Here is a 24062-nt window from a genome sequence, read left to right as displayed (position 1 = left end):
GTTCAGCATCAGCCTTCAAACTAATGATAAAACTATTTTCAATAAACAAACAGCTATATAAAGGTAGATTTTTTTGTCATATGTTGGATTGCTGGAGGGAAAAGTGATCTTCCATTTGGTCTGGATGTAGATTTCCCTTCAATTAACTATTCAGTAGCAAATAGTAGTTTAACTACTATTTGGAAAAAAGGAAAAGAGAAAAAAATCCCACTATGTTTTCTACTACTTCAATTAAAGCAGGTAGTGCTTAAAATCCCAAAATATTGAAAGTGTCCTATTATTAGAACAAAGTTTCCCAAATTGATAATTAATCTAGATAGTTTAGGGTTACCAGATCTGGACTGTAGGCATTTGTAGATGAAAACAGAGATGTGGGAAACTGTATATTCTCAAAGTTTTGCAGTCCAGATATGGTAGGGCTAATTAAAACAGCAGAAAATACTTTACTTAAACTATACACTTACTTTAATCTTTGGAATTCAGCAAAGGCTTCATCAAATGCTTAATAAAAGAAGAAAGGGGTTATATTGCTAGTATCCTTTATGAAATCAATTTATGCTATTACTTTATTTAGCTTTTTGTGTAATATGTTGGAACATTGAGAAAGTCATGCTATACAAGCTATTATGTTCCTATATTAATTGTCTTATTAATTATATATGGAAAACTATATCATATACTATATCATATTCTAAAGAGTTCTAGGATAGTGGTACCCTCTAATGCTGATAGTTTGGTTTTTTTTTAATAGTAGATGTTTGGCACTAGGAGCTGCTAAAAAGCAAGTGGACAAATAAACTATCAGAATTTATTTTTACTTTAACAAGAAGAAATAAATGCTCTATTATACAATGGTTAAACTCTATGTGACATTATCTTTATGGTTTACAAACTGTATTCCAATGCATACAAGTCACTAAGACTTATTTCTGAGCAAATATGCAGAAGTTTGATCTGCAAGATATGCTCATATGTTTCATATATGTTTCTGTTTAACTCATTGCAAAGAACATAAGTATTGATTTTGTACATTGAACTTGTACACAGAGATGATCAAAACATGAAAATAAATCGATATGTGAGGCATAATCTCTTCTCTGTTTCATTCACATACAGTATTCAGTACAATGAATATGCATAATTAGTCTTAAAGGAATTTGTGAGATAAATCCTTGTGAGAAACATCTAAGGAAGTGTTCTTAATCTATTTGTTATGTACAAACTAATGACATTGGTATTCAAAGATAAGACTGCTATCAATAACTCTGTTTCAGTTATGTTAAATGGAGTGAATCTAAAAGTAAATTTGCACATATTTTGATCACTTGATTTAATATGTTTGCATACTGATGTTTAACGTAACATTAAAAATAGTAAACTATTGTCAAATTTAAATGTAAGATGCAAACTGTCAGCCACAAACTCAGCAGTTCTTCATGAACCTCGAATTGTTACTTGAGGACCAACATTTACTGAGATCATCTTACAGTTCAAAACTTAAATTATGAAGACCCTGGCTAGCTTCTCAGATCTTTCTAAGTAGCTGAAAGTTATTATAAAATCATATAGCTGGAAGAGCAAGAGATGCTATCATTAAAACTTCTAGGTTTCTCAGTTTCTGCGCTAATTTGTGAATGGCACTAGCAGCTATATAAAATCATTTCAGTTACAGAACATTCTGGTGAACTTTCCCCCCCCCCTGAATTATGTTGATCTAGTAGTAAAAGCCTCTGAGAGGAAATACCCTGTAATAGGGAACATGTTTTGGTGTTTTGAACAATATACGTTTGGAATACCAGAACAACTTATTGCAGATGGTTTTGTCCAGGAAGTCTTCAGACCATTCCCACAATGACCAGATCACTATGGTTTGTAATAAAAAGGAAGATGCTGGAGTCTCCTTGAACACTGTATTCCTGGAATGTTATACACTGTATATCCCTAATTAAAACTTAAGTTATTTCATATCACTAATTAAAATGTAATAATTTACCTTGTCCAGAAAGGTCCACCATTTTTGTATGTGCAGTTTTACCATCAAACAGCTCCAGTATATATTTGCCTTTATCATTTGTAGTTGGTTCATTAATTTGCAACCAGATTTGGTTTCCTGTAACACCAGTCTTAACTCTTTCGGTGTACTTAATTTTGACTTCACTAAAAATAAAAATGCAATAGAGACTTTATATATAAATAATACAAGTAATAAATATGCATTTATATAATTCAAATAAATGTACCAATAATGAAGAAAATTTGTAGGTCAGGGTTGAAACAAGGGGTCTGCAAGAAAACCACCAAGCTAAGAGAGCGTCAAAGACCCTAAAGCTAATATATAAATATAACTTATTACAAGTTTTATAACATAGATAATATAGATAATAATTTTGCATGCACAGGGAATTTGAATAGATGATTTACAGTTGTGTGACAATTGAAGATTTCTATTCTAGGTATACTTTGTTTCACTTCATTATGTTACAAAATAATTTTCCCAAGTGTAGTTGAACTTCAGCTTCTACTATACTGTAGTACCATAAACATTTAAATAAAAATGATAATTAAAAGTAGCTTTTTAGATTATTGTAGTGATATTGTTAGTTCTTAAAGAAATTGTAGATCATGTAAAGAATTCTTTTTATGTTTTTCCATGAAAGTTTCTCTTAAACCTTCCCTCATTTACATCACACCAAGAATTTGCAGCTTTATTTCCAGAACAGTTATTGAGACAAAATAGTCATTAGAACTGCAACACATAGAGAGTTAATCCTCTATGCTTCCAGTTCCAAATTAGAAGAATGAAGGATATTGTTAAAGTTTAAAAAAGTGTTAAATACATATGCATGTATTAACTAGATTTGCTCAACTTTCCCAAGAACTGAGGTGTTTCAGGAGTTTCACTCTTATCAACAATTGGTTGTCTTTGGGATAAGAATCCTGGAGTTTTATGATTTTATAAAATGTTTACCCAAACCCTGACCAAGCAGACCTGTTGCACAGCTTATCTTATTTTGATAAGCTTTGAGTGATATGTATCTCAGTTTTTATGCTTCTTATGCATTTGAAAATATGCAGCAGTTTCCTCATAAGAAAGTGGTTGTAGCATTTTAGTACCTCACAGTTTAATGTTCCAGAATTTTGAGATGCATCACTAGACGATTTCTAAATCCCTAATTTAGTCAGACCCTATTTGGAATATATGTATGTATGTATGTATGTATGTATGTGTGTGTGTGTGTGTATGTATGTATGTATATGTATAGGGATGCGGTGGTTCAGTGGGTTAGGACGCTGAGCTTGTCGATCAGAAGGTTGGCAGTTTGGTGGGTTGAATCCTGAGTGCTGCATAACAGAGTGAGTGCCTGTTACTCGTCCCAGCTTCTGCCAAGCCAGCAGTTCGAAACCACGTAAAAATGCAAGTAGAAAAATAGGGACCACTACGGTGGGAAGGTAACAGCGTTCTGTGCGCCTTTGGCGTCTAGTCATGCCAGCCACATGACCAAGTGCTGGCTCTTTGGCTTTGAAACAGAGATGAGAAGAGAAGGATTGTAGCAAAAGAAAGCAAAGTTACTACCAGAAGTAATATGCCCTGTGTCAAGTGAATTGTCTTGAACCAAGAGGTCCACAGCATTTTTATACCTCTCCCAAACTCTTAAGTTTTCTGTTCCCCATTTTTAGAACTTGAAAATGAAACAGTATAAATATGTCCTACATTTCAACATGTATAGAGTTATTCCTGTTGAATGAGGTGAGCAACACTGGCAAGATTTCTTCACTTACTTGTGTGACCAACTCACTCTCAGATCGTCCAAGTAGTAGTTAACAGATGAATACAATCTGATGCCCTCTGCTGTGCTCTGAATTTTCAGATTAGTTGCAGATAAAGCTGAAATACAACACATGTTTTTAAAGACTCACAGTCATTCCTACAGTGTACATATGAGTCATTCATTAGAAGGAGGAATTAATACTCACCAATCTTTCTGCATACTTCCGTCATCAAATCTGTAAAAGCTGTGGAAACAAATCCAGAGAAATACTCAGTCCTCCATATCATATATTCCTGGTTATGGCTAAATATTGCCCTGAGGTCCATTTACTGAGATGGAGCAGATAGGAAATTTAAATTTGTTTTTGAAATGCATTACATGTGTTCGATCAATTCCAGACTTGCTTTAATAGCATTTAAATTCCTCTATTTTTATTTGACATCAAATCTCTTTAAAACCTTTTACTTATTCCTCCTCCCTTTTCTGTTTCTTTAGTAATTAAGGTTGACTTTGAAAGCAAGATATAAAATAAATCAACATCAGAATTAAAATTGTTGTTGTGGCTGCTGCTGATATAAATAGCTAGATGGATTTATAGTGAGAAAGGCTGTGATGTACATGTAGAGAGCAAGGCCTCTGTCTGCTAATAGCTTTAAAGGTCAAGGTGAACACTTTGAATTGTGCTCAGAAATTGGATAGCCAACACAGAATGTGCAGTTTAGGAGTTAAATGGTCTTTATAATTTGAAGCTTTCAGCAGTTTAGCTATTTTATTTTACACCAATTGGAATTTCAGGAAACTTTTCAACTAAAAAACATATCCCAGAAATCTGGGATCTTCCACACATCTTAATGTTGCCTGGCTTGAAAATACTATTCTATACTATGTTAATATACTAAATCTTAAATTAAATTGAAATCTCATTCAATTTTGCAAATAACTACTTGGGAAAATAGTTCTGTGACATGATTATGAAGTTTTAGGACTATGACCAAAGATCCTCTGTAATATTGTAAACTGGGTTGATACTGCTAGTGGTACCCATTGCATTCATAGATTTAAATCTGAATATCCTCCTCAAAATACAGGTTATCTAGACCAAACATGTCAAACTCACGACGTCACGTGATGTTGCGCAACATATCGGAGCTTTTTCCCCATTGCCAGCAATGGGGTGGGCACGGTTTCATCGTGATGCATCCGGCCCATGGGCCGACAGTTTGACACCCCTGATCTAGACTATTTCTTTTTTTTTTTTTATTGAAAAGTTTTAAAATACAATTTTCCTTTAAAAAACCCACCTTCCCCCTCCCTACTCCCCCCCCAACCTCCCCCCAACCTCCCTCCCTCCTCCCCTCCCTCCATCCCCCCCTCCCCCCCCCCTGACTTCCCAGAGCTAAATACAAGGTATATATCTATAAAAAGGCAATCATAAGCAACCATATACTACCCACTATAAAATCTAAAATCCATTACTCTCTAGCTTATATAGGATAAGACACACCTTAACAATATTAACTATATATAAAAAACTAAAATAAAAAAGAAAAAAAAAACGAAAGAAGACTTATTCGAATGCTACATAAAACTTCTTAACCCTATACTTGTTCTGGATAAACTCAATCCATTTTCTCCATTCCATAATATAGCGTTCTTGCGAATGATCTTTCAAATAGGCCGAAATCTTCGCCATCTCTGCCAGGTCGGAAACCTTTAAAGTCCACTCTTCTATGGTCGGCAATTCCTCTTTCTTCCAATATTGGCCTATCAAAAGTCTTGCTGCCATAATTAGGTTCAACATCAACTTAGTGTCCACAACTGTAGCGTCTGCAATTATTCCCAACAAAAAAAGTTGCGGACAAAACTTTATCCTCTGTTTAAAAATCTTCTGCATATTCCACCAGACTTTTATCCAAAAAGCCTTAACCTTCTTACATGTCCACCATATGTGAAAATATGTTGCATCTTCATCACCACACCTCCAACATTTAGGCTGGTAATTCGGATACATACTTGCAAGCTTTTTAGGATCTAAATGCCATCTATAAAACATTTTATAAAAGTTCTCTCTTAGATTTTGAGCTTGAGTAAATTTTACGTTCCTCACCCAAATCTTTTCCCACATGTCCATTGTGATAACTTCTTGGATGTTTTGGGCCCATTTTATCATACAATCCTTAACAAGCTCTGTCTCTGAATCAATCTCTATCAATGCAAGATATATCCGTTTGATATGTGCTGATCCCTGATTTCTAACTTGCTTTATCAAATTTTCATCAGTCATTGTAAAACCATTTTTCTGGTCTTCTTTCCACCTGGCCCGTAGCTGAATATATTGAAACCAGTTTTGAACAACCTTCTCTTCTCGCAAGAGGCTATATGATTTCAAACACCAAACATTTCTTTCCAAAGTTAAAATCTCCTTGTACGTAGTCACATCATGTTTGAAGCCAGCATGAATATTTTCTATTGCGTGTTTTGGAATTGCCCACAATGGTATCTTGCAACTCAACTTATGTCTATACTTCTTCCAAACTCTCAGCAATGCCTGTCTTAAAATATGCACCCTAAACACATTGTCTACCTTCTTATCATACAACAAATATGCATGCCAGCCAAACCACAAATCATGGCCCTCAAGATTTAATAACCTCCCTTGCGTCAAATTAATCCAATCACTTATTCCTACTAATGCAGCAGCTTCATAGTATAATTTAAAATTAGGCAGTTTAAGACCACCTCTCTCACGAGTATCCTGCATAATCTTAAGTTTAACTCGTGGTTTTTTCCCTGCCCACACAAATTTATTGATACCACGCTGCCATTCCTCCAAATTAGAATCTTTCTTAAGGATCGGTATCATTTGAAACAAAAATAAAAATTTGGGCAGGACATTCATTTTCACTGCTGCAATCCGTCCCAACAAAGACAATTGCAATTTTTGCCAACTCTCCAATTCTTTTTGAATTTTCCCCCATAGTTTTTCATAATTATTTTTATATAGCTTTGTATTAGAGGGCGACAAAATCACCCCCAAATATTTAACCCTCTTAACAATCTCAAATCCAGTTAATCCTTCTAAGAGAGCCTTCTGTGAAACTGTCATATTTTTAGCCAAAATTTTAGTTTTCTGTGTATTTACCTTAAATCCAGAAACCTTCCCATATTGTGTTATTATCTCCATCAGGTCCACAACAGAGTGCTCTGGCTGGGTCACTGTAACAACCAGATCATCTGCAAATGCTCTCAATCTATAGTCCTGATCCCCAACTTGTATCCCCTTAATTTTTCCCGAACTCCGAATCTTAACCAATAATATCTCTAATGTTAACACAAATAACAAGGGCGATAACGGACACCCCTGCCTTGTGCCCTTCTCAATGTTACATGCTGCTGTCAGGCTATTGTTAACTATGATTCGGGCAGTTTGTTTTTGATATAATGCCCTAATCGGCTGTAAGAAATTTTCCCCAAAATCCATTTTATCTAAAACTTTCAACAAAAATTGCCAATTCAATTGATCAAAGGCCTTTTCAGCATCTAAAAAAATTAGCGCTGCAGAGATCTGGTTGTGCCTTTCCAAAAACTCTAAAACATCAACTATATGTCTCACATTATTTTTCATTTGCCTACCACTAATAAACCCCGTTTGATCCCCATGAATCACCTGTTGCAGAACCCTCATCAGTCTATTAGCCAAAACCTTAGCAAATATCTTATAATCTGTGTTCAAAAGCGATATCGGTCTGTAATTTTTAACTTGAGTAGCATCCTGGTCTTCCTTCGGAATCAAAGAGATAAAAGCTGTTCTCCAAGACGGTGGCACCTTTCCCTCCCTCTGAATTGTCTGAAACAGTTCCTTTAACGGCTTTATCATCTCAAATTGTAAATTTTTATAATAGGCTGCAGTCAAGCCATCCGTACCTGGCGCTTTATCCAACTTCAATTCCTTAATTGCTGTAAGAATTTCTTCTTCTGTAATCAGTTGATTAATCCCCTCTTTTTGTACTTGCGTAAGAACTGGGATGCTAGCATTCTCCAAATATATATCAATATCTTTTACATTAATTTCCTCTTTAGTATATAATTTCGAATAAAAATCCACAAAAGCATCCTTAATAAGATTCTGTTGAAACACAACCCTTCCTTTATACTCAATCTTATCTATATTAGAGGCCCTTTGTTTTTTCCTCAGTCTATAAGCTAACCATCTGCCTGGCTTATTAGCGTTGCAAAAAGTATTATGCTTAGCAAACCGCAGATTGGTTGCCACTTGATCTGCCATTAATTTATCAAATTGTCCTCTTAGCAGTCTAATAGCCTCCTTAACCTTCACATCCTCTGGATTCAGAATCAAAGCCTTTTCTTTTTCCTTTATTTCATTCTCCAGTTCTTTCCTTCTAGTTTCCACTGCACGTCTATGTCTATTATTCATATATATCAACACCCCTCTCATATATGCCTTGCTAGCATCCCAAACCATATCCATAGAGGTACCCTTATTCATATTAATCTCAAAAAAATCCTTCATCCGCTGTTTGCATTCTTCCACATTTCTCTGATTTCTAAACAAATTCTCATTTACACGCCATGAGCGCCTGTCTCTTTTCTCCTTATCAATCTCCAACCAAACTGGACTGTGGTCAGAAATAGTTCTTGCACAAATCTTCACCTTTTTAGTTCTCAAAAAAAAAAATCATTAGTCAACAAAATAAAATCAATCCTCGAAAAAGATTGGTGTCTATCAGAATCAAAAGTATAATCCTTCTCCTGCAAATGCCTCTCACGCCAAATATCTCTCAATTCCAGGTCGTCCTTCATTTCAAAAAAAGATTTAGGCAATCTAGCATGACTTGGAATGCGCTTAAAAGCTCCAGCCTTGTCCAACTGTGCATCCAAGACACCATTCCAGTCTCCCATAAGAATAAAAGATTTATAATCCAACTGGGTAAGCTTTGTGTGGAGTAAGCTAAAAAAATCCGCTTGTTGTTGATTAGGTGCATATAATCCAACTAGAAGCGTCTTTTTGCCTTCTAACAACAGCTCAATCATAACATATCTTCCATGCTTATCTACTTCAATTAAGTCTGCTGTTAAGGCACTTTTAACATAAACAACCACTCCATTTTTCTTATTCTCTGCAGAGGCAACAAATTGCGTACCCAGTCTCGAGTTCAATAAATACTTTTGATCCAAAACTCTAATATGCGTTTCTTGCAAACATATAACATCTATCTTAAATTGTTTTAAATATTGAAAAACTTTCTTCCTCTTCTGCGGTGAATTTAGTCCATTAACATTCCAGGTTAGAAATTTAGTTGCCATGCATATCCTCCCAAAGCTCTTGGAGCACAGCTTTGATAGGGCTAATTTCTTTAGGCCGTGCTCCTCCCACAGCTTGCGTACGTTGTGAAGAATCTGAAGACTTTTGCTGATCTTGTTCTTTTATTTTCTTTGCTCGTTTTAAAGCAGCACGCGTTACTCTTTGCTCTCTAGGATCATCCAAAGAAGTTGTATCTTGATCTACTCCAGGGCCACTTTCCTCTGTTTCATCCTCTTGATGTTCTCCTTCTCCCGATCCCTTTCCAGCTTCCAGAAGTGTTGATGGGGTTGCTTTTAAGACGTTATTGTAGAAATCACGCGCTTGCTTCACAGTAATCAGCCGATACCTTTTACCTTCATGCATCACCATCAGCCCATCTGGAATCTCCCATCTGAACCTTATATCTCTTTGCTTAAGCTCATGCACGAGAAATGTATAGTCCTTCCTTCCCCTTAAAATCCTTGGAGGAATTTCTTTTAAAACCAAGACTTCTTGTTCAGCAATCACCACTTTAGCATCATAGGCAGCTTGTATAACTTGATCTCTAATCTCTCTTCTTGCAAAGTAAACCACCACATCTCTAGGCAATTTTCTCTGTCTGGCAATCCATGAATTCACCCGAAACACTTTATCCATAGCTGCTCTTATTTCAGATGCTGGCTGGTTTAATACCACTTCAAGAGCCTCAGAAATCAGCTGCTTTAAATCTTCTTTAATGTTCTCTTTTAATCCTCTGATTCTAACAGCAAACTGCATCTGGTAATATTGGGCTAGGCTTAACTCCCTTTCCATTTTGTCTCTTGCATTTTCATTCTCCCGTGCTTTTACTTCTAATATAGCGTTCCTTTGAGCCAGATCATCCATTTTTTCATCTAATTCTTCCACACATCCCGCCACTTTATGCACTGAAGACAAAATGTCTACCTTCATCACGCTGTACTTCTGTTCCATCCTCTCTTCCATTCTCTCCTCCAATTTCTCCAATTTCTCCTCCATCTGTGCAAATTTATCACCGATTGATTGATTGATTGATTCCAAAAGTTTATCCAGAGCATCTCGTAAATCCTTCGGTGTCAGCACTTCAGAAGGGTGCAACGCCTGTAGTGATGATTGTTGCACCGGCGAGGATCCACCGCTCCGAAGAGTTTTAGGGGGAGGTTTCGCCGCCATCTTTTAATCCTCAATTATGACGCACTTTCACTTAAAGTTTAAAAAGTCCAAAAAGCTAGAAAGTATAGTAAAATAATCCTCTTCACCTTTCCCTCTTGCACCGCTCTGCCTGCTCCTTTAAATCATAGTTCTTTCCTCAGGCAGGGATGGTTCGCAGACGCCTGGCTCTGCTCCAAGAAGTTCGGAGCAGAGACGCCGGCCAGCTGGGAGCAACCCAGGCTTCGGGGGAGTTCAATCCTTCAGCCGCCCAAGCTCCAAGCTCAGGCGGCCCCGGAGAACTCTACCCCTACCTGAGACCTCACCCCCTCCTCTTCTCCCGAGGAGGGGGCTTCAATTTCGCCCGAACAGCTGATCAGCGCTGTTTCGGGCGAAAAAACAAACAGCTGAGCCGCGGGCAGCCCGGGAAGGCTGTCTTCGGCGCCGCGCCGCCACCGGAAGTCGATCTAGACTATTTCTTGAAGCCACTGGTGGCATCAGCATTATTTTCTTACTATTGTAACAGAATTCAAAACACAAAGTATTTTGCTGAGACAATAACATTCTTCTTATATTAAGTGGTCATTAATCCACATAGAAAGCAATTCTGGTAATCACAGTCTATTCAGTGGCTGATGGGTTTAGATATGAAAGACAAACTCTTTTAATAGGTACATCTATGCTAATCCCAAAATCTTAACTCTAGCAATCATGAAGCATCAGGACTTTGGAACAGAGATAATCTATTCTTATTCCATCACTGAGAACTGCTGCATTATCTAGATTGAAATAGAATACAGTAGTGATATCCAGAAAATTTCCTACTAAGCAGGGAATAAGTCAGTGAGGGTTATATCCAAGTGTGCATTTGCAGGATTAGCCTAAATATTTTTCAGAACATTCTTACCTGTTTCCACAAGCTTCAATATACTTTTGTCCTTTCCTCTTTCATCTTTCAGTATCACTTCATATATACCAGCATCCTTCTTAGAAAACTGTGAACAAAATAATATTCATCAAAATATTAAAAACATTTGTATTTCCTGCAAGTAATTTCTACAGTGTGAAGGTCTGGAATCTTGAGACTGAGAGGTAAGGGCAAAAGGGAAAGAGCTGACAAGTTTAAAAGGAACACTGAAGCTTAAATAAAAGAAAATGTGTTGTTCTTTGTAAAAGTGACATTATGTATAAAAGCCTGAACATGGAAATCAGAAATTAATCTTCTATATTTTATTTGTACCATATTTATTGTTAATTTGCTGAAAAGCTACAGGAGTTAATGGCATATCATGTGTATTAAACAAACAGATAGAGCTTTCTATATTTTTCTAGAGGGAAACAAGAATGTGTTAAAACACACAACTATTCATATGGTCATAACAAACACAACTTGTGATACTTTCTATGTTTCAGAAATTGAATTGTGCCTTTCATAAGCTTGTATTAGCCACTCAGCGTCTGAAAAAAAATGACCTTTATGCAAAGAAGGGTAAAGTAAAGAAAGGATTACATAGAAGAGCTTTTCCTAATTTCACAACAACAACATTCAGGTGATAGCATCTGTGTAAGACTGAGACTCCACTAGTGAAATTGTTAATGAATCTGCAACATTTAGGAGTGGGAGCAAAAATGGCTGAGCAATTGCAGGACCTGCAGCAACAAGAGCAGTGAAATAAAATCCAACTAACTCCACACTAAATGGAAGGGGGAAAAAATCACTTGTACCCTCCTTCAGAACTTTATTTAACATAAAGTTTGTCTGACTATCTGTAAATAAATAAATGAATATATATTTTCTGTAATCAGTAAGTGAAGAGCTATCAAACTATTGTTTCTCTTGAACAATCTGTTTGCCTGTAGCTCATTACTTAGATTGTAGGATAATCAGGACTTTTTTTCTCATAGAACGCTCAGAACGGAGTTCCGGCACCTTTTTTGGACGGAACCTTGTAGGGTAGGCAAGGCGGGTTGTAAGACATGTGTGAGTTTCGGCACCTTTTTCTTTTACAAAAAAAGCACTGAGGATAATACAAGAGTTTTGGCAATGGAACTACTGCCCATCCAGTAGCTTCAAAGGGTATATACTTCATACACTTCATTTTTGCTTGATTTTTCTGCTATCCCCAGATTTCAAGTCTTTATATTTTGACATAATTTTATAGTTTCTACTCTGATAAAGTATCTTAATAGATACAGAATATAATATGGTTTATTTTCAAAGAAATGTTAATAGTTCATACATACTATGACTGATAATATAAAGGAATAAAGCTACTTAATATCACTATAAAATTTTGATATGGTGTGGAAAGCAGGATAAAGAAGTGACTTTAGAAAGGTTGTACTCTTCTCCAACTCACTATTCCCTAACACAGGGGTGTCAAACTCAATTTCATTTGAGGGCCGCATCAGCATTGCAGTTGCCCTCAGGGGGCCGGATAGGTATGGCCAGGGTGGGTGTGGCCTACTGGGTGGGCGTGGCTAGAGTGCATATGGCCTACTGGGTGGGCGTGGCCAGCTCTACATCGTTCGCATCAAGGGTGCCTATGGGGGCCTGGGCAGGAGTGGGACAGATCTGAGGGTCTATGGCAGAAGGAGGGTCTCTGGGCCAGGGCCAAGGCAGTGGGGGCCGTTCCCTCACTTTCCAGGATGGCTTTGTGGGCCACATGAAACCACTTCGTGGGCAGGATCTGGCCCCCGGGCCTTGTGTTTGACATGTCTGCCCTAACAGAAAAATCACAAGTCTCATTATTCAAAGATGAAGGAACAGTTGGGTAAAGGATGCAAAGAAGATGAAGTGAAATTTCATCTTTCTCAAGAGCTTCGAGAGTTTGATAGTGCGTGGAATAAATGCATGTACAAGATTTTCATTTAGTGCTGGCCTAATAAATGGATCAATATGAAGCAGAAGACAAAAAGACACAATTCATACTATAGCCAACAGTTTGAAGTCTTCAAAGTACCATTTAGACCTCAATTAAGATGTCCTTCGTGTCTCATCTGAATGAACCTCCTTTATCTTCCTGCATGGCAGGGAAGTAGAGATCATCTGTTATCTAAAATGTCTGGAAGTTTGGAAATATTGTCACCTGTAAAGCAGCTATCAAGAGAGCTCACTCACCTCTGTTATCAGCAGAGTACATACACCATCCTGAAAATCATGCTTTTCATCAACCATTATCTCTCTGTCATCTTTGTACCAAATAATGTGTGTTTCTTTTTTAATGTTAGCAACCTAGAAAGAAAGTATTATTTGTATTGATGACAAACTCCAATGATCTGTGTGAGAAAGAATTATCTTAGTAAACTACGGTATGCATTGGGTAAAGAAGAAACATTCAAGTTTGCTTAATCAGTGTTTGCATTTTTGCCCAAGGAAGCATGTTATATTTTTTTCTAAAGGGAAAGATCACAGCTCAAATAATAATAATATTTTTATACTGAAGCAAAGAGCTACAGTATACAAACGTAGAGGCCATTTCAGGTCTGGAACAACACAACGTATAAATAATGTTTATGAAGACTGAACCCATGGTTATTACGTACCCCAGATAAGTAAGTAAGTAATTAGGTCTCAAAATAAGCAATTCAAGACAGTAGAATACCTGAAATGTATTTTATCATTAAGAATGCTTTCCCCTCACAACTGTAACAAAGCCAAAATCTTTGCTGTTCTTTACCTTGCATTTCAATAATACATTGCATTCAGGGGTAACTTCCCATCCAAGATATTCAACAAAATGTGGACCTGTTTGAAATAATGTGTAAAATAAGTATCTTCAAAAAATATAAATCCAGGCAACTGAATTAAGTTGAAAATATTTTTTCTCCATTTTATATGATGTAATATGTTACCTTGCTTCCTGAACCATTCTTGCCTTTGAAAATCTGCTTCTTTCTGTAACTTCTGGAAGACTAGCAATGAAAAGAATAAATACAACCAAATCAAAACAACTGAATGATTGAATTGCATAAAGTCAAAATGTATAGATAAGTACAGAAAACAATATAGTGTATGAAAGACTACTGCATTGGTATGAAATGAAAAGATAATGTTCCCTTAAGTTAAAAGAGTTACACTGTATAACTAACCAGGGTTCTTCATATTCATCAGATGAAATTAAAATAGAGATAATAATCTTTTAGCAAATATCTCATGTAGTAAGTGTGATTAAAAAGGTAATTTTAATAGCAATTCTCACATTTATGACTTCATAGGTGTGTAAAGGAAAGGAAAACGGAAGTATCATAAGCACAGTTTCATTTAGTAACTGCTTCACCTAATAACTGAGTTACTGGTCTCAGTTCTGGTTGCTAAATGAAGACTATCTGTATATCCTGAATCTTTTTTAAAGCTTACAGTTATGTTATTGTTTTTAATGCAACATCTAATCCAAATTCTGATGGACATGATTTAAAAAGTGCAACTGAAATGCTTCCTCCTCTGAAAACATTAGACAATTATGTTTTGTCTTTTCTTACATTTCCTGTTCATAGCTTGTTTTGTAACATAGGAAGCTGCTGTTTCAACAGATACAACTGAAAATGAGGAACTAGACATAAATATTTTTTGATCCTAACCTATAAATATGTTTTTCAGCATTTATAGAATTTCTTTCTATAAATATTTATTAGTAAATTCACCATTATTATATAGATTTTTAGGATTATTAACACATATATGTTGTTTTTTTGAATTCAATTAAAGTCAACCTGATTTGGATAGACATCAAAGATTTATGAAAAGAAGTTGAACTCTTCCAGCTATAGAGTCCTTATAAAACTATACTGCAATTCACACATTTGATGGGACATTGAAATGATGATGGTGGTGGCAGAAATTTGGGATAACTATTACAATGAATTAATTTTAGCAGGCCTATCAAACACAATTCTTCTGAAGAAGAATATTACATAATATCAAATGGGCCTGTTACAACATTTAATGTTCCTATATATATTTTTTTAACTTTCAGGAACAAAAGAAGAAAAAGATTTCTGAGATTTGAGAAGTTATACGGTTGGGTGGGAAATATTTGGTGGCCAATTCTTTCCGCTTCTGCAATACATCTATTGCATAAGCCTTTTCCTAAATGCACTATTTCTAAATGAGGAGAAAACAAAAGAAACAAGTTGTTTTTACTGATCATAGCTCCTTAGACATTCTTCACATGTGAATTTTCAAGTTTGTCATATGTATGAAATATATCAATTTCATACAAAACCAAATAAAAAAACAGTCCACACAGATTAAAAAAAGTGAAAACTGGTTACAATCTGAAATTCATGAATTATAAAAGAACCACTGCTACTCTACATCTTAAATTTGTGTTTTGATGAGGTTTTTTTTTGGTGAATTCTAAAATGTATGCCATTTCCATAACAATTGCCTCTGCCCCTCCCAAAAATTTCCTCTGCATCTATTAATTTCAGACTTGACGTGTGATCTTCTTAGAAAGGTCAACTTTGCTTGCAAGTTTCAAACAAGATTTTTTTTAAAAAAATGGTATATTTCCTCTCTTTTTAAACCTTAAAATCTAAAGGCATCTATAGCAAATCACTCAATTTCTGGAAGTTTAATTTGCTAAAAAGGACTTAATATTCTTGTAAATTTAATGTAATTATATAAAAAATAAATATAAAGATATTGCTGCTTCTTGATCTTAAATACCAGTTATTGGGAGAGTTGTATTTTTCAGATTCAGATATTGAATAAAATAAAGAATAAAAGAGGTTGGATGAAGGTGGCTCTAAATCACTTTGAGATAAAACAGACTGTTTTCTGAATCACTCAGAATACAAGCTAAATCTTGTACACTATACACATTCTTTCAATAATTATTTTTCTTATTTATTCTTCTAATTAAACACAGAGTGAATTAGCTAAATAAAGGATCTGAAAAGACAGGACATCAACATTATTCCACATTTATCAAGTATTTCAGTATTTTCAGCTATTAAACTTTAGGCTACAGTCTTTTAAAAAATAAAAATAAATCAGAAGATCTTACCATCACCAATTAACACTAAACTGGATTGATTGGTTGCTTTTCCATCCTGAAGTTGAAAGGTATATGTACCTTCATCCACATCATCAAGTTTATCCATAAACATTTCAATCATACCAGAATTATGATCAATCTTCATCTTGTATTTCTTTAATAACAAATATTACAAAGAAAAATTTCATTTTCTAATCTGGAAATGTAATCTTTTCGAAGTCTTCAAACAATTTGATAGCAATTTCCAAGATGTTCAGATGTAACATAATTGCTCCATTTCATAATCACACTCACTTGGCTTTGAGTACATGTGGACATTTATCCTGAATGAAACTCAGGAAAAACAAGTTGGCAAATAAACACATGTATGCATGGGACTAAGTGACCAGCTTTCATGTCAACCTGAAAGTAGCTCTCCTTACAAATAAAAGTTTGAGTAAATAAGCATGAAATACATTGAAAACAAATGAAAATAATCTATTTAAAATGCAGGAGGAGCAGGAGATTCTGAATTTGATCCAATGGCAAGGTAGCATTTGTGTTACTCATTCAGATATTCATGGGTATATGAACCACAGTGCATGATCCTTGTTACCCTTATTCTCAAAGTCTCTCTCTCTCCTAACCATTTCTCTAACTACTCTTGCAGTGCTACCCACCACCACAAAAATTAAAAATAAAACCAGATATATGGTTGCCCAATCAGCATCATAGTCACTATTTATGAGTTAGAGTAAAGCTGTCTTCCCCTAAACTTTTTGGATCAACAAAGAATTTGTCCTGTGTGACTGCAGGGTATAGCAGTTTTCAATTGTGTTGGGAACAATTCCACTTTGTAGTTGGCTTTGGGTATGGAGAACAGAATAGGAAATCATGTTTCTCTTGTTCAGGTACAATAACAGACTAAATGGATTAATGTATCACACAAATTAGATTTATAAAAGTATCAATAGAGGATCCAAAGGTGCTATTGTGAATGATGGAAAAAGTGTGAAAGAAATAAAGTTCACAATGTCGCAGTAAAATCCAAACTCATATATTTTCACATATTTGTATTCTTTGATTTTATTTATATTTAATGCCATAACAGTTTAATTATATCCTGTTCTTCTAATACTGTACCCAGCCTATCACATCATAGCTATAAAAATATAGCAAGAACAAAAGTATATAACGCCAGTATTTCTATTGTTAGAAGTGATTCAAACAATAATGTTTGAGAAGTAATATAGAAGGTGAAATATGTTTGAATTTTTAATTTTAAAATTCAGTAATAGCAAGCAATCATTTTCTGATAGGAGCAATCATTAACTTACCTCTCCATTGAAAATTTCCTTATCATTAAATATAAAGTTGACTTTGGCATTGCTAGACAATTTCTCAGCTTGTAGCCAGAATCGCATCTGTCCCTTCTCCAAAATTTCAACTGCCAATTCAGACTTAAGAGGAACAACTGCAATAAAGAAAAATAATGTCAAAAAGAATTTTCACTGTGTCCATAAACACTCTGTATTTCCCTGTATATGCATGGACAATTTCCTATTGAATGGCTATCTGAAAATGTATGCATTTTTTTTGTTTTCTGTATACATATATTATTTAGTGCAATGATTTAATTTCTATAATCCATTCTGTTCGAGAGATAGAATTTTTTCATCAGCTACTGATTTATCTGCAGATAGTTCTTGAAATAGGTGATGCTTGATTCGAACATACAATATAATGTAATTCAGATAAGAGGGGGAAAAACTATGCTATTTGGAATCCATATATTTATACATCACAAAAATAAGATATCAAGACTTGTTTTATTAGTAAAAGATGGCAATAACACATTTTGCAGGATTAACAGATATTTCTTCCCTGTATTGTATGTAATTACTCTAATTTTAATAGATACGTGAGTTTTGCTTTTGCTTAGTGTCAGAATCATTTTTGCTATCCTGTAGGTACAGAGTTAACAAGATTGTATGGTAATAAGTCCCTAACTAATATGTGTGTGCCTTTGCATGTTTTCCCTATACCTAGATAGATCATGCAAACAATGTACTGTATATTGCACATTTCACCTATATGAGATATATGTGAAGTTAACTATATTGTTCATATATTGTTTGTAGGATTCCCAGTTAGATGTGGAAACCCATTATTGACACATGAAAGGACCTGACATTGCCCTTCAATCATGATTTTGTTGCTTTTGCTCTTATTTGTTGCAATCATGCAAAATCAAATAGCTCTTTCAGATACATTTTCCCTTTTTCTATTCATAATGATAATAATGTTGCTGAATTTGCTATTGCAAAGCTTTCCTGTGCAAATTATCTGCCTGGTAAAATATGCAGAGGCTAATAGAGATGATAAAACATGCATGGGAATGTCACAATCAAAGTTCTGTTTAAATCACAACAAGATTGTGCACATTTTACCATTTCTGTCCTATTTTTCACCTCTATCTGGATGCCCATGTTATGGATGCCCATTGTTCTTCTGCATCTCCTCCTTTTAAGTAGGGCTAAAAATGACAGGTACTATGAAGGACTATCACAGTTCTAACACATTATTTTGAGGAGGGACTTTTTTCTAAAGCAACAGTGATAGGCAAAAATAATCCTAAGAAATGACATGGAATCTCATGACTACTTTTCTCTGGTAGGAAATGTAATATGAGCTTTGCATGGGGACTGAGGATGGAATTGGTACAGGATCAATTATCTGTGGCTCTTCCCAATACACCATTTGAATAACTCTGTTCCTCTGTTCTTGCTGAAGAAAATCTTATAGTTGTTGATTCTCAAAAACAAGTGCTCCTTGCTCATTTTTTTCAAACATTCCAGATATACTTAAGGTAATTTTAAAATATATCTAGTCTGACACATAATGAAACCCATTTACTTTATACTTAACTACATTATGGCACAGCATTGTAAATTGTATAAAGCTTAATCTGCAATATTATTTCACTTCCCCAGCGGGATATAAGAAGACTAATGTTTTGCAGAAGTAGAACAGAATAAACAGTCCCCAAATTTAGATTCTGACTGGCATCACATCTCCTTGGAAACTGCAGCGCAGCCCAAGGAATCTGTTGCAATAGCTCTGTTGCAAAAGAATCCAAGGTACTGAAAAAGTAGGACAGATCATTGCTTAATTTTGTTTTCCCTTCCTTTTGGTCCTTTAGAGCAGGAATATAGACTACAATGGCAAATGGTAACTTAACATGTTCTTTCCTTTGCATAAGAACTATGGGAAGAATGGGAGATCATGAAGAATTCATTGCAAGAAAACAAAGTACTTTTCATCTATTCTGAAATCCACTTGTGAAAGAAGAAATATAATTCAATCCTATCACCTCATATAGCTTCTAAATCCAAGGAATTTTAAAGCCACATGTGCTAGTACTTACATCAGCCCATGCTATAAAAAAAAGACTCTTTGCTATATTACTTGTCTTTTTACTGTCAGAACTGTGGCAATTTTAAGCTCTTATATATAATTAGCTATGAATATTTTAGGCTAAAATAGAACAGAAAAGAAAGCTAAAATCCAGAACTAGAATGGAAAAGACTTAAAACTACTGAAAATTTGGCAACCTGTTCTACCATAAAGCATAAAATAAACAAGATACATATTAAAAATATATTAAACATGATTTTCAAAATAGTAAGTCAAGGAAGGTTGTTTTTTAATGCTCTTTGGAACTTCTAAATATATTTGCTAAAAACACCTGAAGGCATTCTGAGTAATCAAAGTAATCAAAGTACCAGTCTCCAGGGTACAGAAAAGGCTTTGCTGTCTGTGGGATCAGGCAATTCATAACCTAAGAATCTGTCTGCAACAGGACCTCCGCTTTTTGTCTCAGGAGTGGTTTTCATTTCACTATGTTATAAACTGCCATCTACAAATGCCAGTTCTAAGATAGTCACAGCAAGCGGCAGCACCTAGCTGACCTCGATTGATCTTGGAAAAGTAAGCAGGTTTAGACTTGTTAAATACTTGGAAGTACCTGGGAGACATTCAGGGTATACAGGGTCTGTAGACTAGACTAGGAAGTTGCAAATATATTCTCAGAAAAGGCAATGGCAAATTACCTCTATACAGTATCGGTGTCAAGAAATGCCATGAGCAACCAAGCTCAGAGAGCGCCAAGAACTTAGTTTTCCTACAGTAACTAGGAGTTGAACTCAGCACAAAGGAGACCTGACATTATTTTGCTCAAATAGTCCAGAAATACACATGTAGAGAATTCATCTTCATTTTTCTTTACTTACCAGGAAACTTGTGGTCATGACTGAGTGCAAGCAGACGTTTCATTTCTGCAAAGCAATATATTATAGGGATAAGAAAAGTCATATTTTGGTGCATATATACAGAGATAGATGATAGATAGATAGATAGATAGATAGATAGATAGATAGATAGATAGATAGATAGATAGATAGATAGATAGATAGGATGATAAAGTGATAGAGTGATAGAGTGAGGGAGAGCGAGTTTGATCAAGTGGTTAAGACACTAGGCTACAAGTCAGGACACTCACCTTAGGTATAAAAGTTGGGCCAGTCACTCTCTCACAGCCCAACTTATCTCACAAGCTTGTTATTGTATGGAAAATAAGAGGATGAAGGGGTATTAAGTATGCTCTCTACCTTGACTTATTTATAAAAATAACAAAGGCAGGATATAAATATATCAATATTCCTGCATTTTATTTTTATGATTGTTCATAGTCTTATGTTTATTTTGAAATGTATCTTGATTATATTTATTATCAGAGACAGAGATCAAGACTTACCTTCTTCATCTATTGTATAGCTTGATGAGACACCGTCTGTGTCAGTTACAGCACAGGAATATATGCCTAAATCTTCTTCATTTAGATCTTTAAATATTGCTTTTGACCTTTAAGACAAAAAAAATTGTTCACAGAAGAGATAGGGTTTCAAACAAATGTGAAAAAGTCCACTTACATTTGCTATAGTTTACCTTTCCTAACTCAGTGCTCTGTTGTTATATTGGGTTTCAAATCACCAATTCTCCACCAGCATGGCCCATCCTGACAATTACCAGTAGAAAACTTAAAATCCAATATACTTGGAAAGCACTACGCTGGGAAATATTGGTGTGTTTAATAGGCATGTGCATGAGGAAATGCTAACTCAGGCATTACAGTCTATTTTTCAAATAGACTGAGCAAATAATTGAAAGCTAGCCTCATGTTAAAAATAACCAGAAACAGCAAGCATAAGAAGATCTATGGATGTCTTTTCCCACTGATCCAGCTGAACCTAGTATAAGCCACAAAGGGAAAAACAAATAGCTATAGTATATATGGAACCCATTAATTTTTTGTTTGAGAGGAATCCTTTATAGGAAATACAGATTTAGATCAATCATTCTACCAATCTACTGAATTATATCTCATATTTTGAATCAGAATGTGCAAATCTGGCAGATTTATTTCTTTTTTCTCAGCATACATCTCAACTCTTCAGAAGTGGGGGGCTTATAATGCAGGGAAAAAGAGGTGAGGGGAAGATTTCTTGGTATGACAGTTAAAATCCCATTACATGAATTAAACTTACAAATAAAATAATACCTAACATACAAGTGGTAAATAAACCTCTATAGTAATTCTTACTTTCCACCTTTGGTGTCAGTGGCTAATCGAGAGTCATCATCAATTTGTTCATAATTCTTGGACCAAATAAATTGAGAGTCTGATGTTCCCTGATCACATTCAAAATTCAGTGAAATTACTCCGTCGTCATCAACTACAGCCACAATTTCTTTTGTCCCTAAAAGGAGAAAAAAGAAAAGAAGGAAAGAAAGAGGGAATAAAAGAAAGAGAAAGGGAGAGACAGAAAGAGAAAGAAAGAAAGAAAGAAAGAAAGAAAGAAAGAAAGAAAGAAAGAAAGAAAGAAAGAAAGAAATGGAAAAATTAAGCTTCATCTGTCTTAGACTATGACTCTCTGTCGACTACCCATGCATAATTTAATAGTTTAAATTGCTCACAGGCATAATAACAGACAACAACCAATGTTATTTGGAAGACAGTAGCATCCTTCAATAAAACAGAAAGTTTAATAAAAGGACAAGTAGAGGCACAAAAATAAACGTCTAATTGATAAAATAGTTTTGCAGAATTGCAAAAAAAACACAAAACAATTTACATGTGATATGGATTGATTACAAAAAGGTACTTGATTCATTACAACATAATTGGATCATCTAATGTTGGGAAACAACTGGTGTCAATAAAAACAATAAAGTGTTTATAGAAAAAATAATGAAGACAGAATTGGTGGTTGGTATGAAAATATGGACTTGTCAGCATTAGGAGTGGCATCTTTCAGGACAATTCATTATCACCCTTATTATTTACCATTGCTGTGATCCCACTTTCAGTGATTTTGAAGAAAACAAATCTTGGCTATCAAACAGGAAAATATGCTAATAAACTCTCCATATACTGTATGTTTTATGTGAATGTTCTGAAGCTTTATGGAAAATCAAAAATTGAAATCTAGTCATGGAAAACTACCATAAGATTTTTTTTTAGCACAGATATATTAATGGAATTTGGCCTAGAGTAATATGCTACTATAGCAGTAAATCAGAGTAAAACCGTGAATCATAATGGAATTGAAATGGCAAATGGCCAAACCATCCTGAATCATCAGAATGAAGCCTATACTGTAAGTATTTTGTATATCTGAGTATATACAAGTATATTTGACAGCCAGTTTGCCTCATAGTTAAGGCACAAGGCTAGAAGCCAGGAGAGTGTGAATTCTAGTCCCACCTTAGGCTGGTCATTTTGGGCCAGTCATTCTGTCTCAGCCCAACTCATGTCACAAGGTTGTTGTTTTGGGGAAAATAGGAGGAGGAAGGAGTATATTGTGTGTGTTCACCACTCTGGCTTATTTATAAAAATAATAATAAAGGCAGGATATAAAGAAATAAAAATAAAATTTAAAAACTGGCAGTTCAATAACTGGCAGTTCAATAACTCAGACATTGACAAATTAAAACATGCAATTAGTAAAGAACACACCCAGTGAGTGAGAAAACTGCTAAGAATAAAATTGAATGGTGGAAACACCACTGAAGCCATCAACACCATTGAAGCCTACCTGTGATATGATATGATAAACTGCTGGAATTATTAATTGGACACAAGCAGAACTGGACAGTTTGAACCAAAAAAACCCAAAGAAAACCCATGACTATTCACTATGTACTACATCCCCGGAGTGATATTGATTAATTATATCAGACTCACAGAAATCAATTCAGAGGTTTACTTCAAGTCTAAAAAATTGTTTTGAAGAAGAATATTGGCTGATTATGTAAAAGACAGCCAAGAACAAGCATTGACCAAGTTTAAAATTACAACGTAGTGAAACATGGATATAAAAATAATGTAATAAAATCATGAACAGAATGCTGGCAAGGAAAAGCATCACACGATCAACTTCTACTAAAGATCAATGGGAAGGTTGGTAAAGATAAAACCTGATAATGGCTTACAACTGGAACATTAAAAAAAAGGAAACGGAAGGCTTGATTTTGGCTGCTCAAAAGCAAGCTATTCAAACTAATGCGATCAAAGTCAAAACTGAAAGATCATCAAATGACTCAAAGTGCAGATTGTGCAAAGAAGCAGAAAAACAGTAGATCATACACTCAACTCATGCAAGAAGATTACATTAAGTACAATGATACAGTATAACACAGTCACCAAAATGATTCACTGGAATATCTGTAAAAAGTATTGCGTGCCAGTAATGAAAAATTACTGGGATATATATAAAAAGC

At 35.0% G+C, this 24062-nt stretch overlaps 1 protein-coding gene across 2 annotated transcripts in view; it reads right to left on the bottom strand.

Annotated features, from left to right (window-relative positions):
* Positions 1-24062, bottom strand: part of MYOM1 (myomesin 1) — a 78040-nt gene that overhangs the window by 4026 nt on the left and 49952 nt on the right. For both annotated transcript variants that reach the window (XM_081323494.1, XM_081323495.1), the window contains exons 23-35: positions 21883-22039; positions 21037-21143; positions 20513-20557; positions 17558-17694; positions 16251-16395; positions 14095-14154; positions 13920-13987; positions 13361-13474; positions 11147-11234; positions 3976-4014; positions 3781-3886; positions 1994-2157; positions 465-501 (exon numbers count right to left, since the gene is read on the bottom strand). In XM_081323494.1, the coding sequence (XP_081179620.1) occupies positions 465-501; positions 1994-2157; positions 3781-3886; positions 3976-4014; positions 11147-11234; positions 13361-13474; positions 13920-13987; positions 14095-14154; positions 16251-16395; positions 17558-17694; positions 20513-20557; positions 21037-21143; positions 21883-22039 (1267 nt within the window). The remainder of the gene's footprint in view (positions 1-464; positions 502-1993; positions 2158-3780; positions 3887-3975; positions 4015-11146; positions 11235-13360; positions 13475-13919; positions 13988-14094; positions 14155-16250; positions 16396-17557; positions 17695-20512; positions 20558-21036; positions 21144-21882; positions 22040-24062) is intronic.

This window comes from Vipera berus (assembly GCF_964194415.1).
Source record: "Vipera berus genome assembly, chromosome: 3".
NCBI lineage: Eukaryota > Metazoa > Chordata > Lepidosauria > Squamata > Viperidae > Vipera > Vipera berus.
The sequence above is the reverse complement of the archived record's forward strand: the minus strand, read 5'-3'. Positions and strand labels throughout refer to the sequence as shown.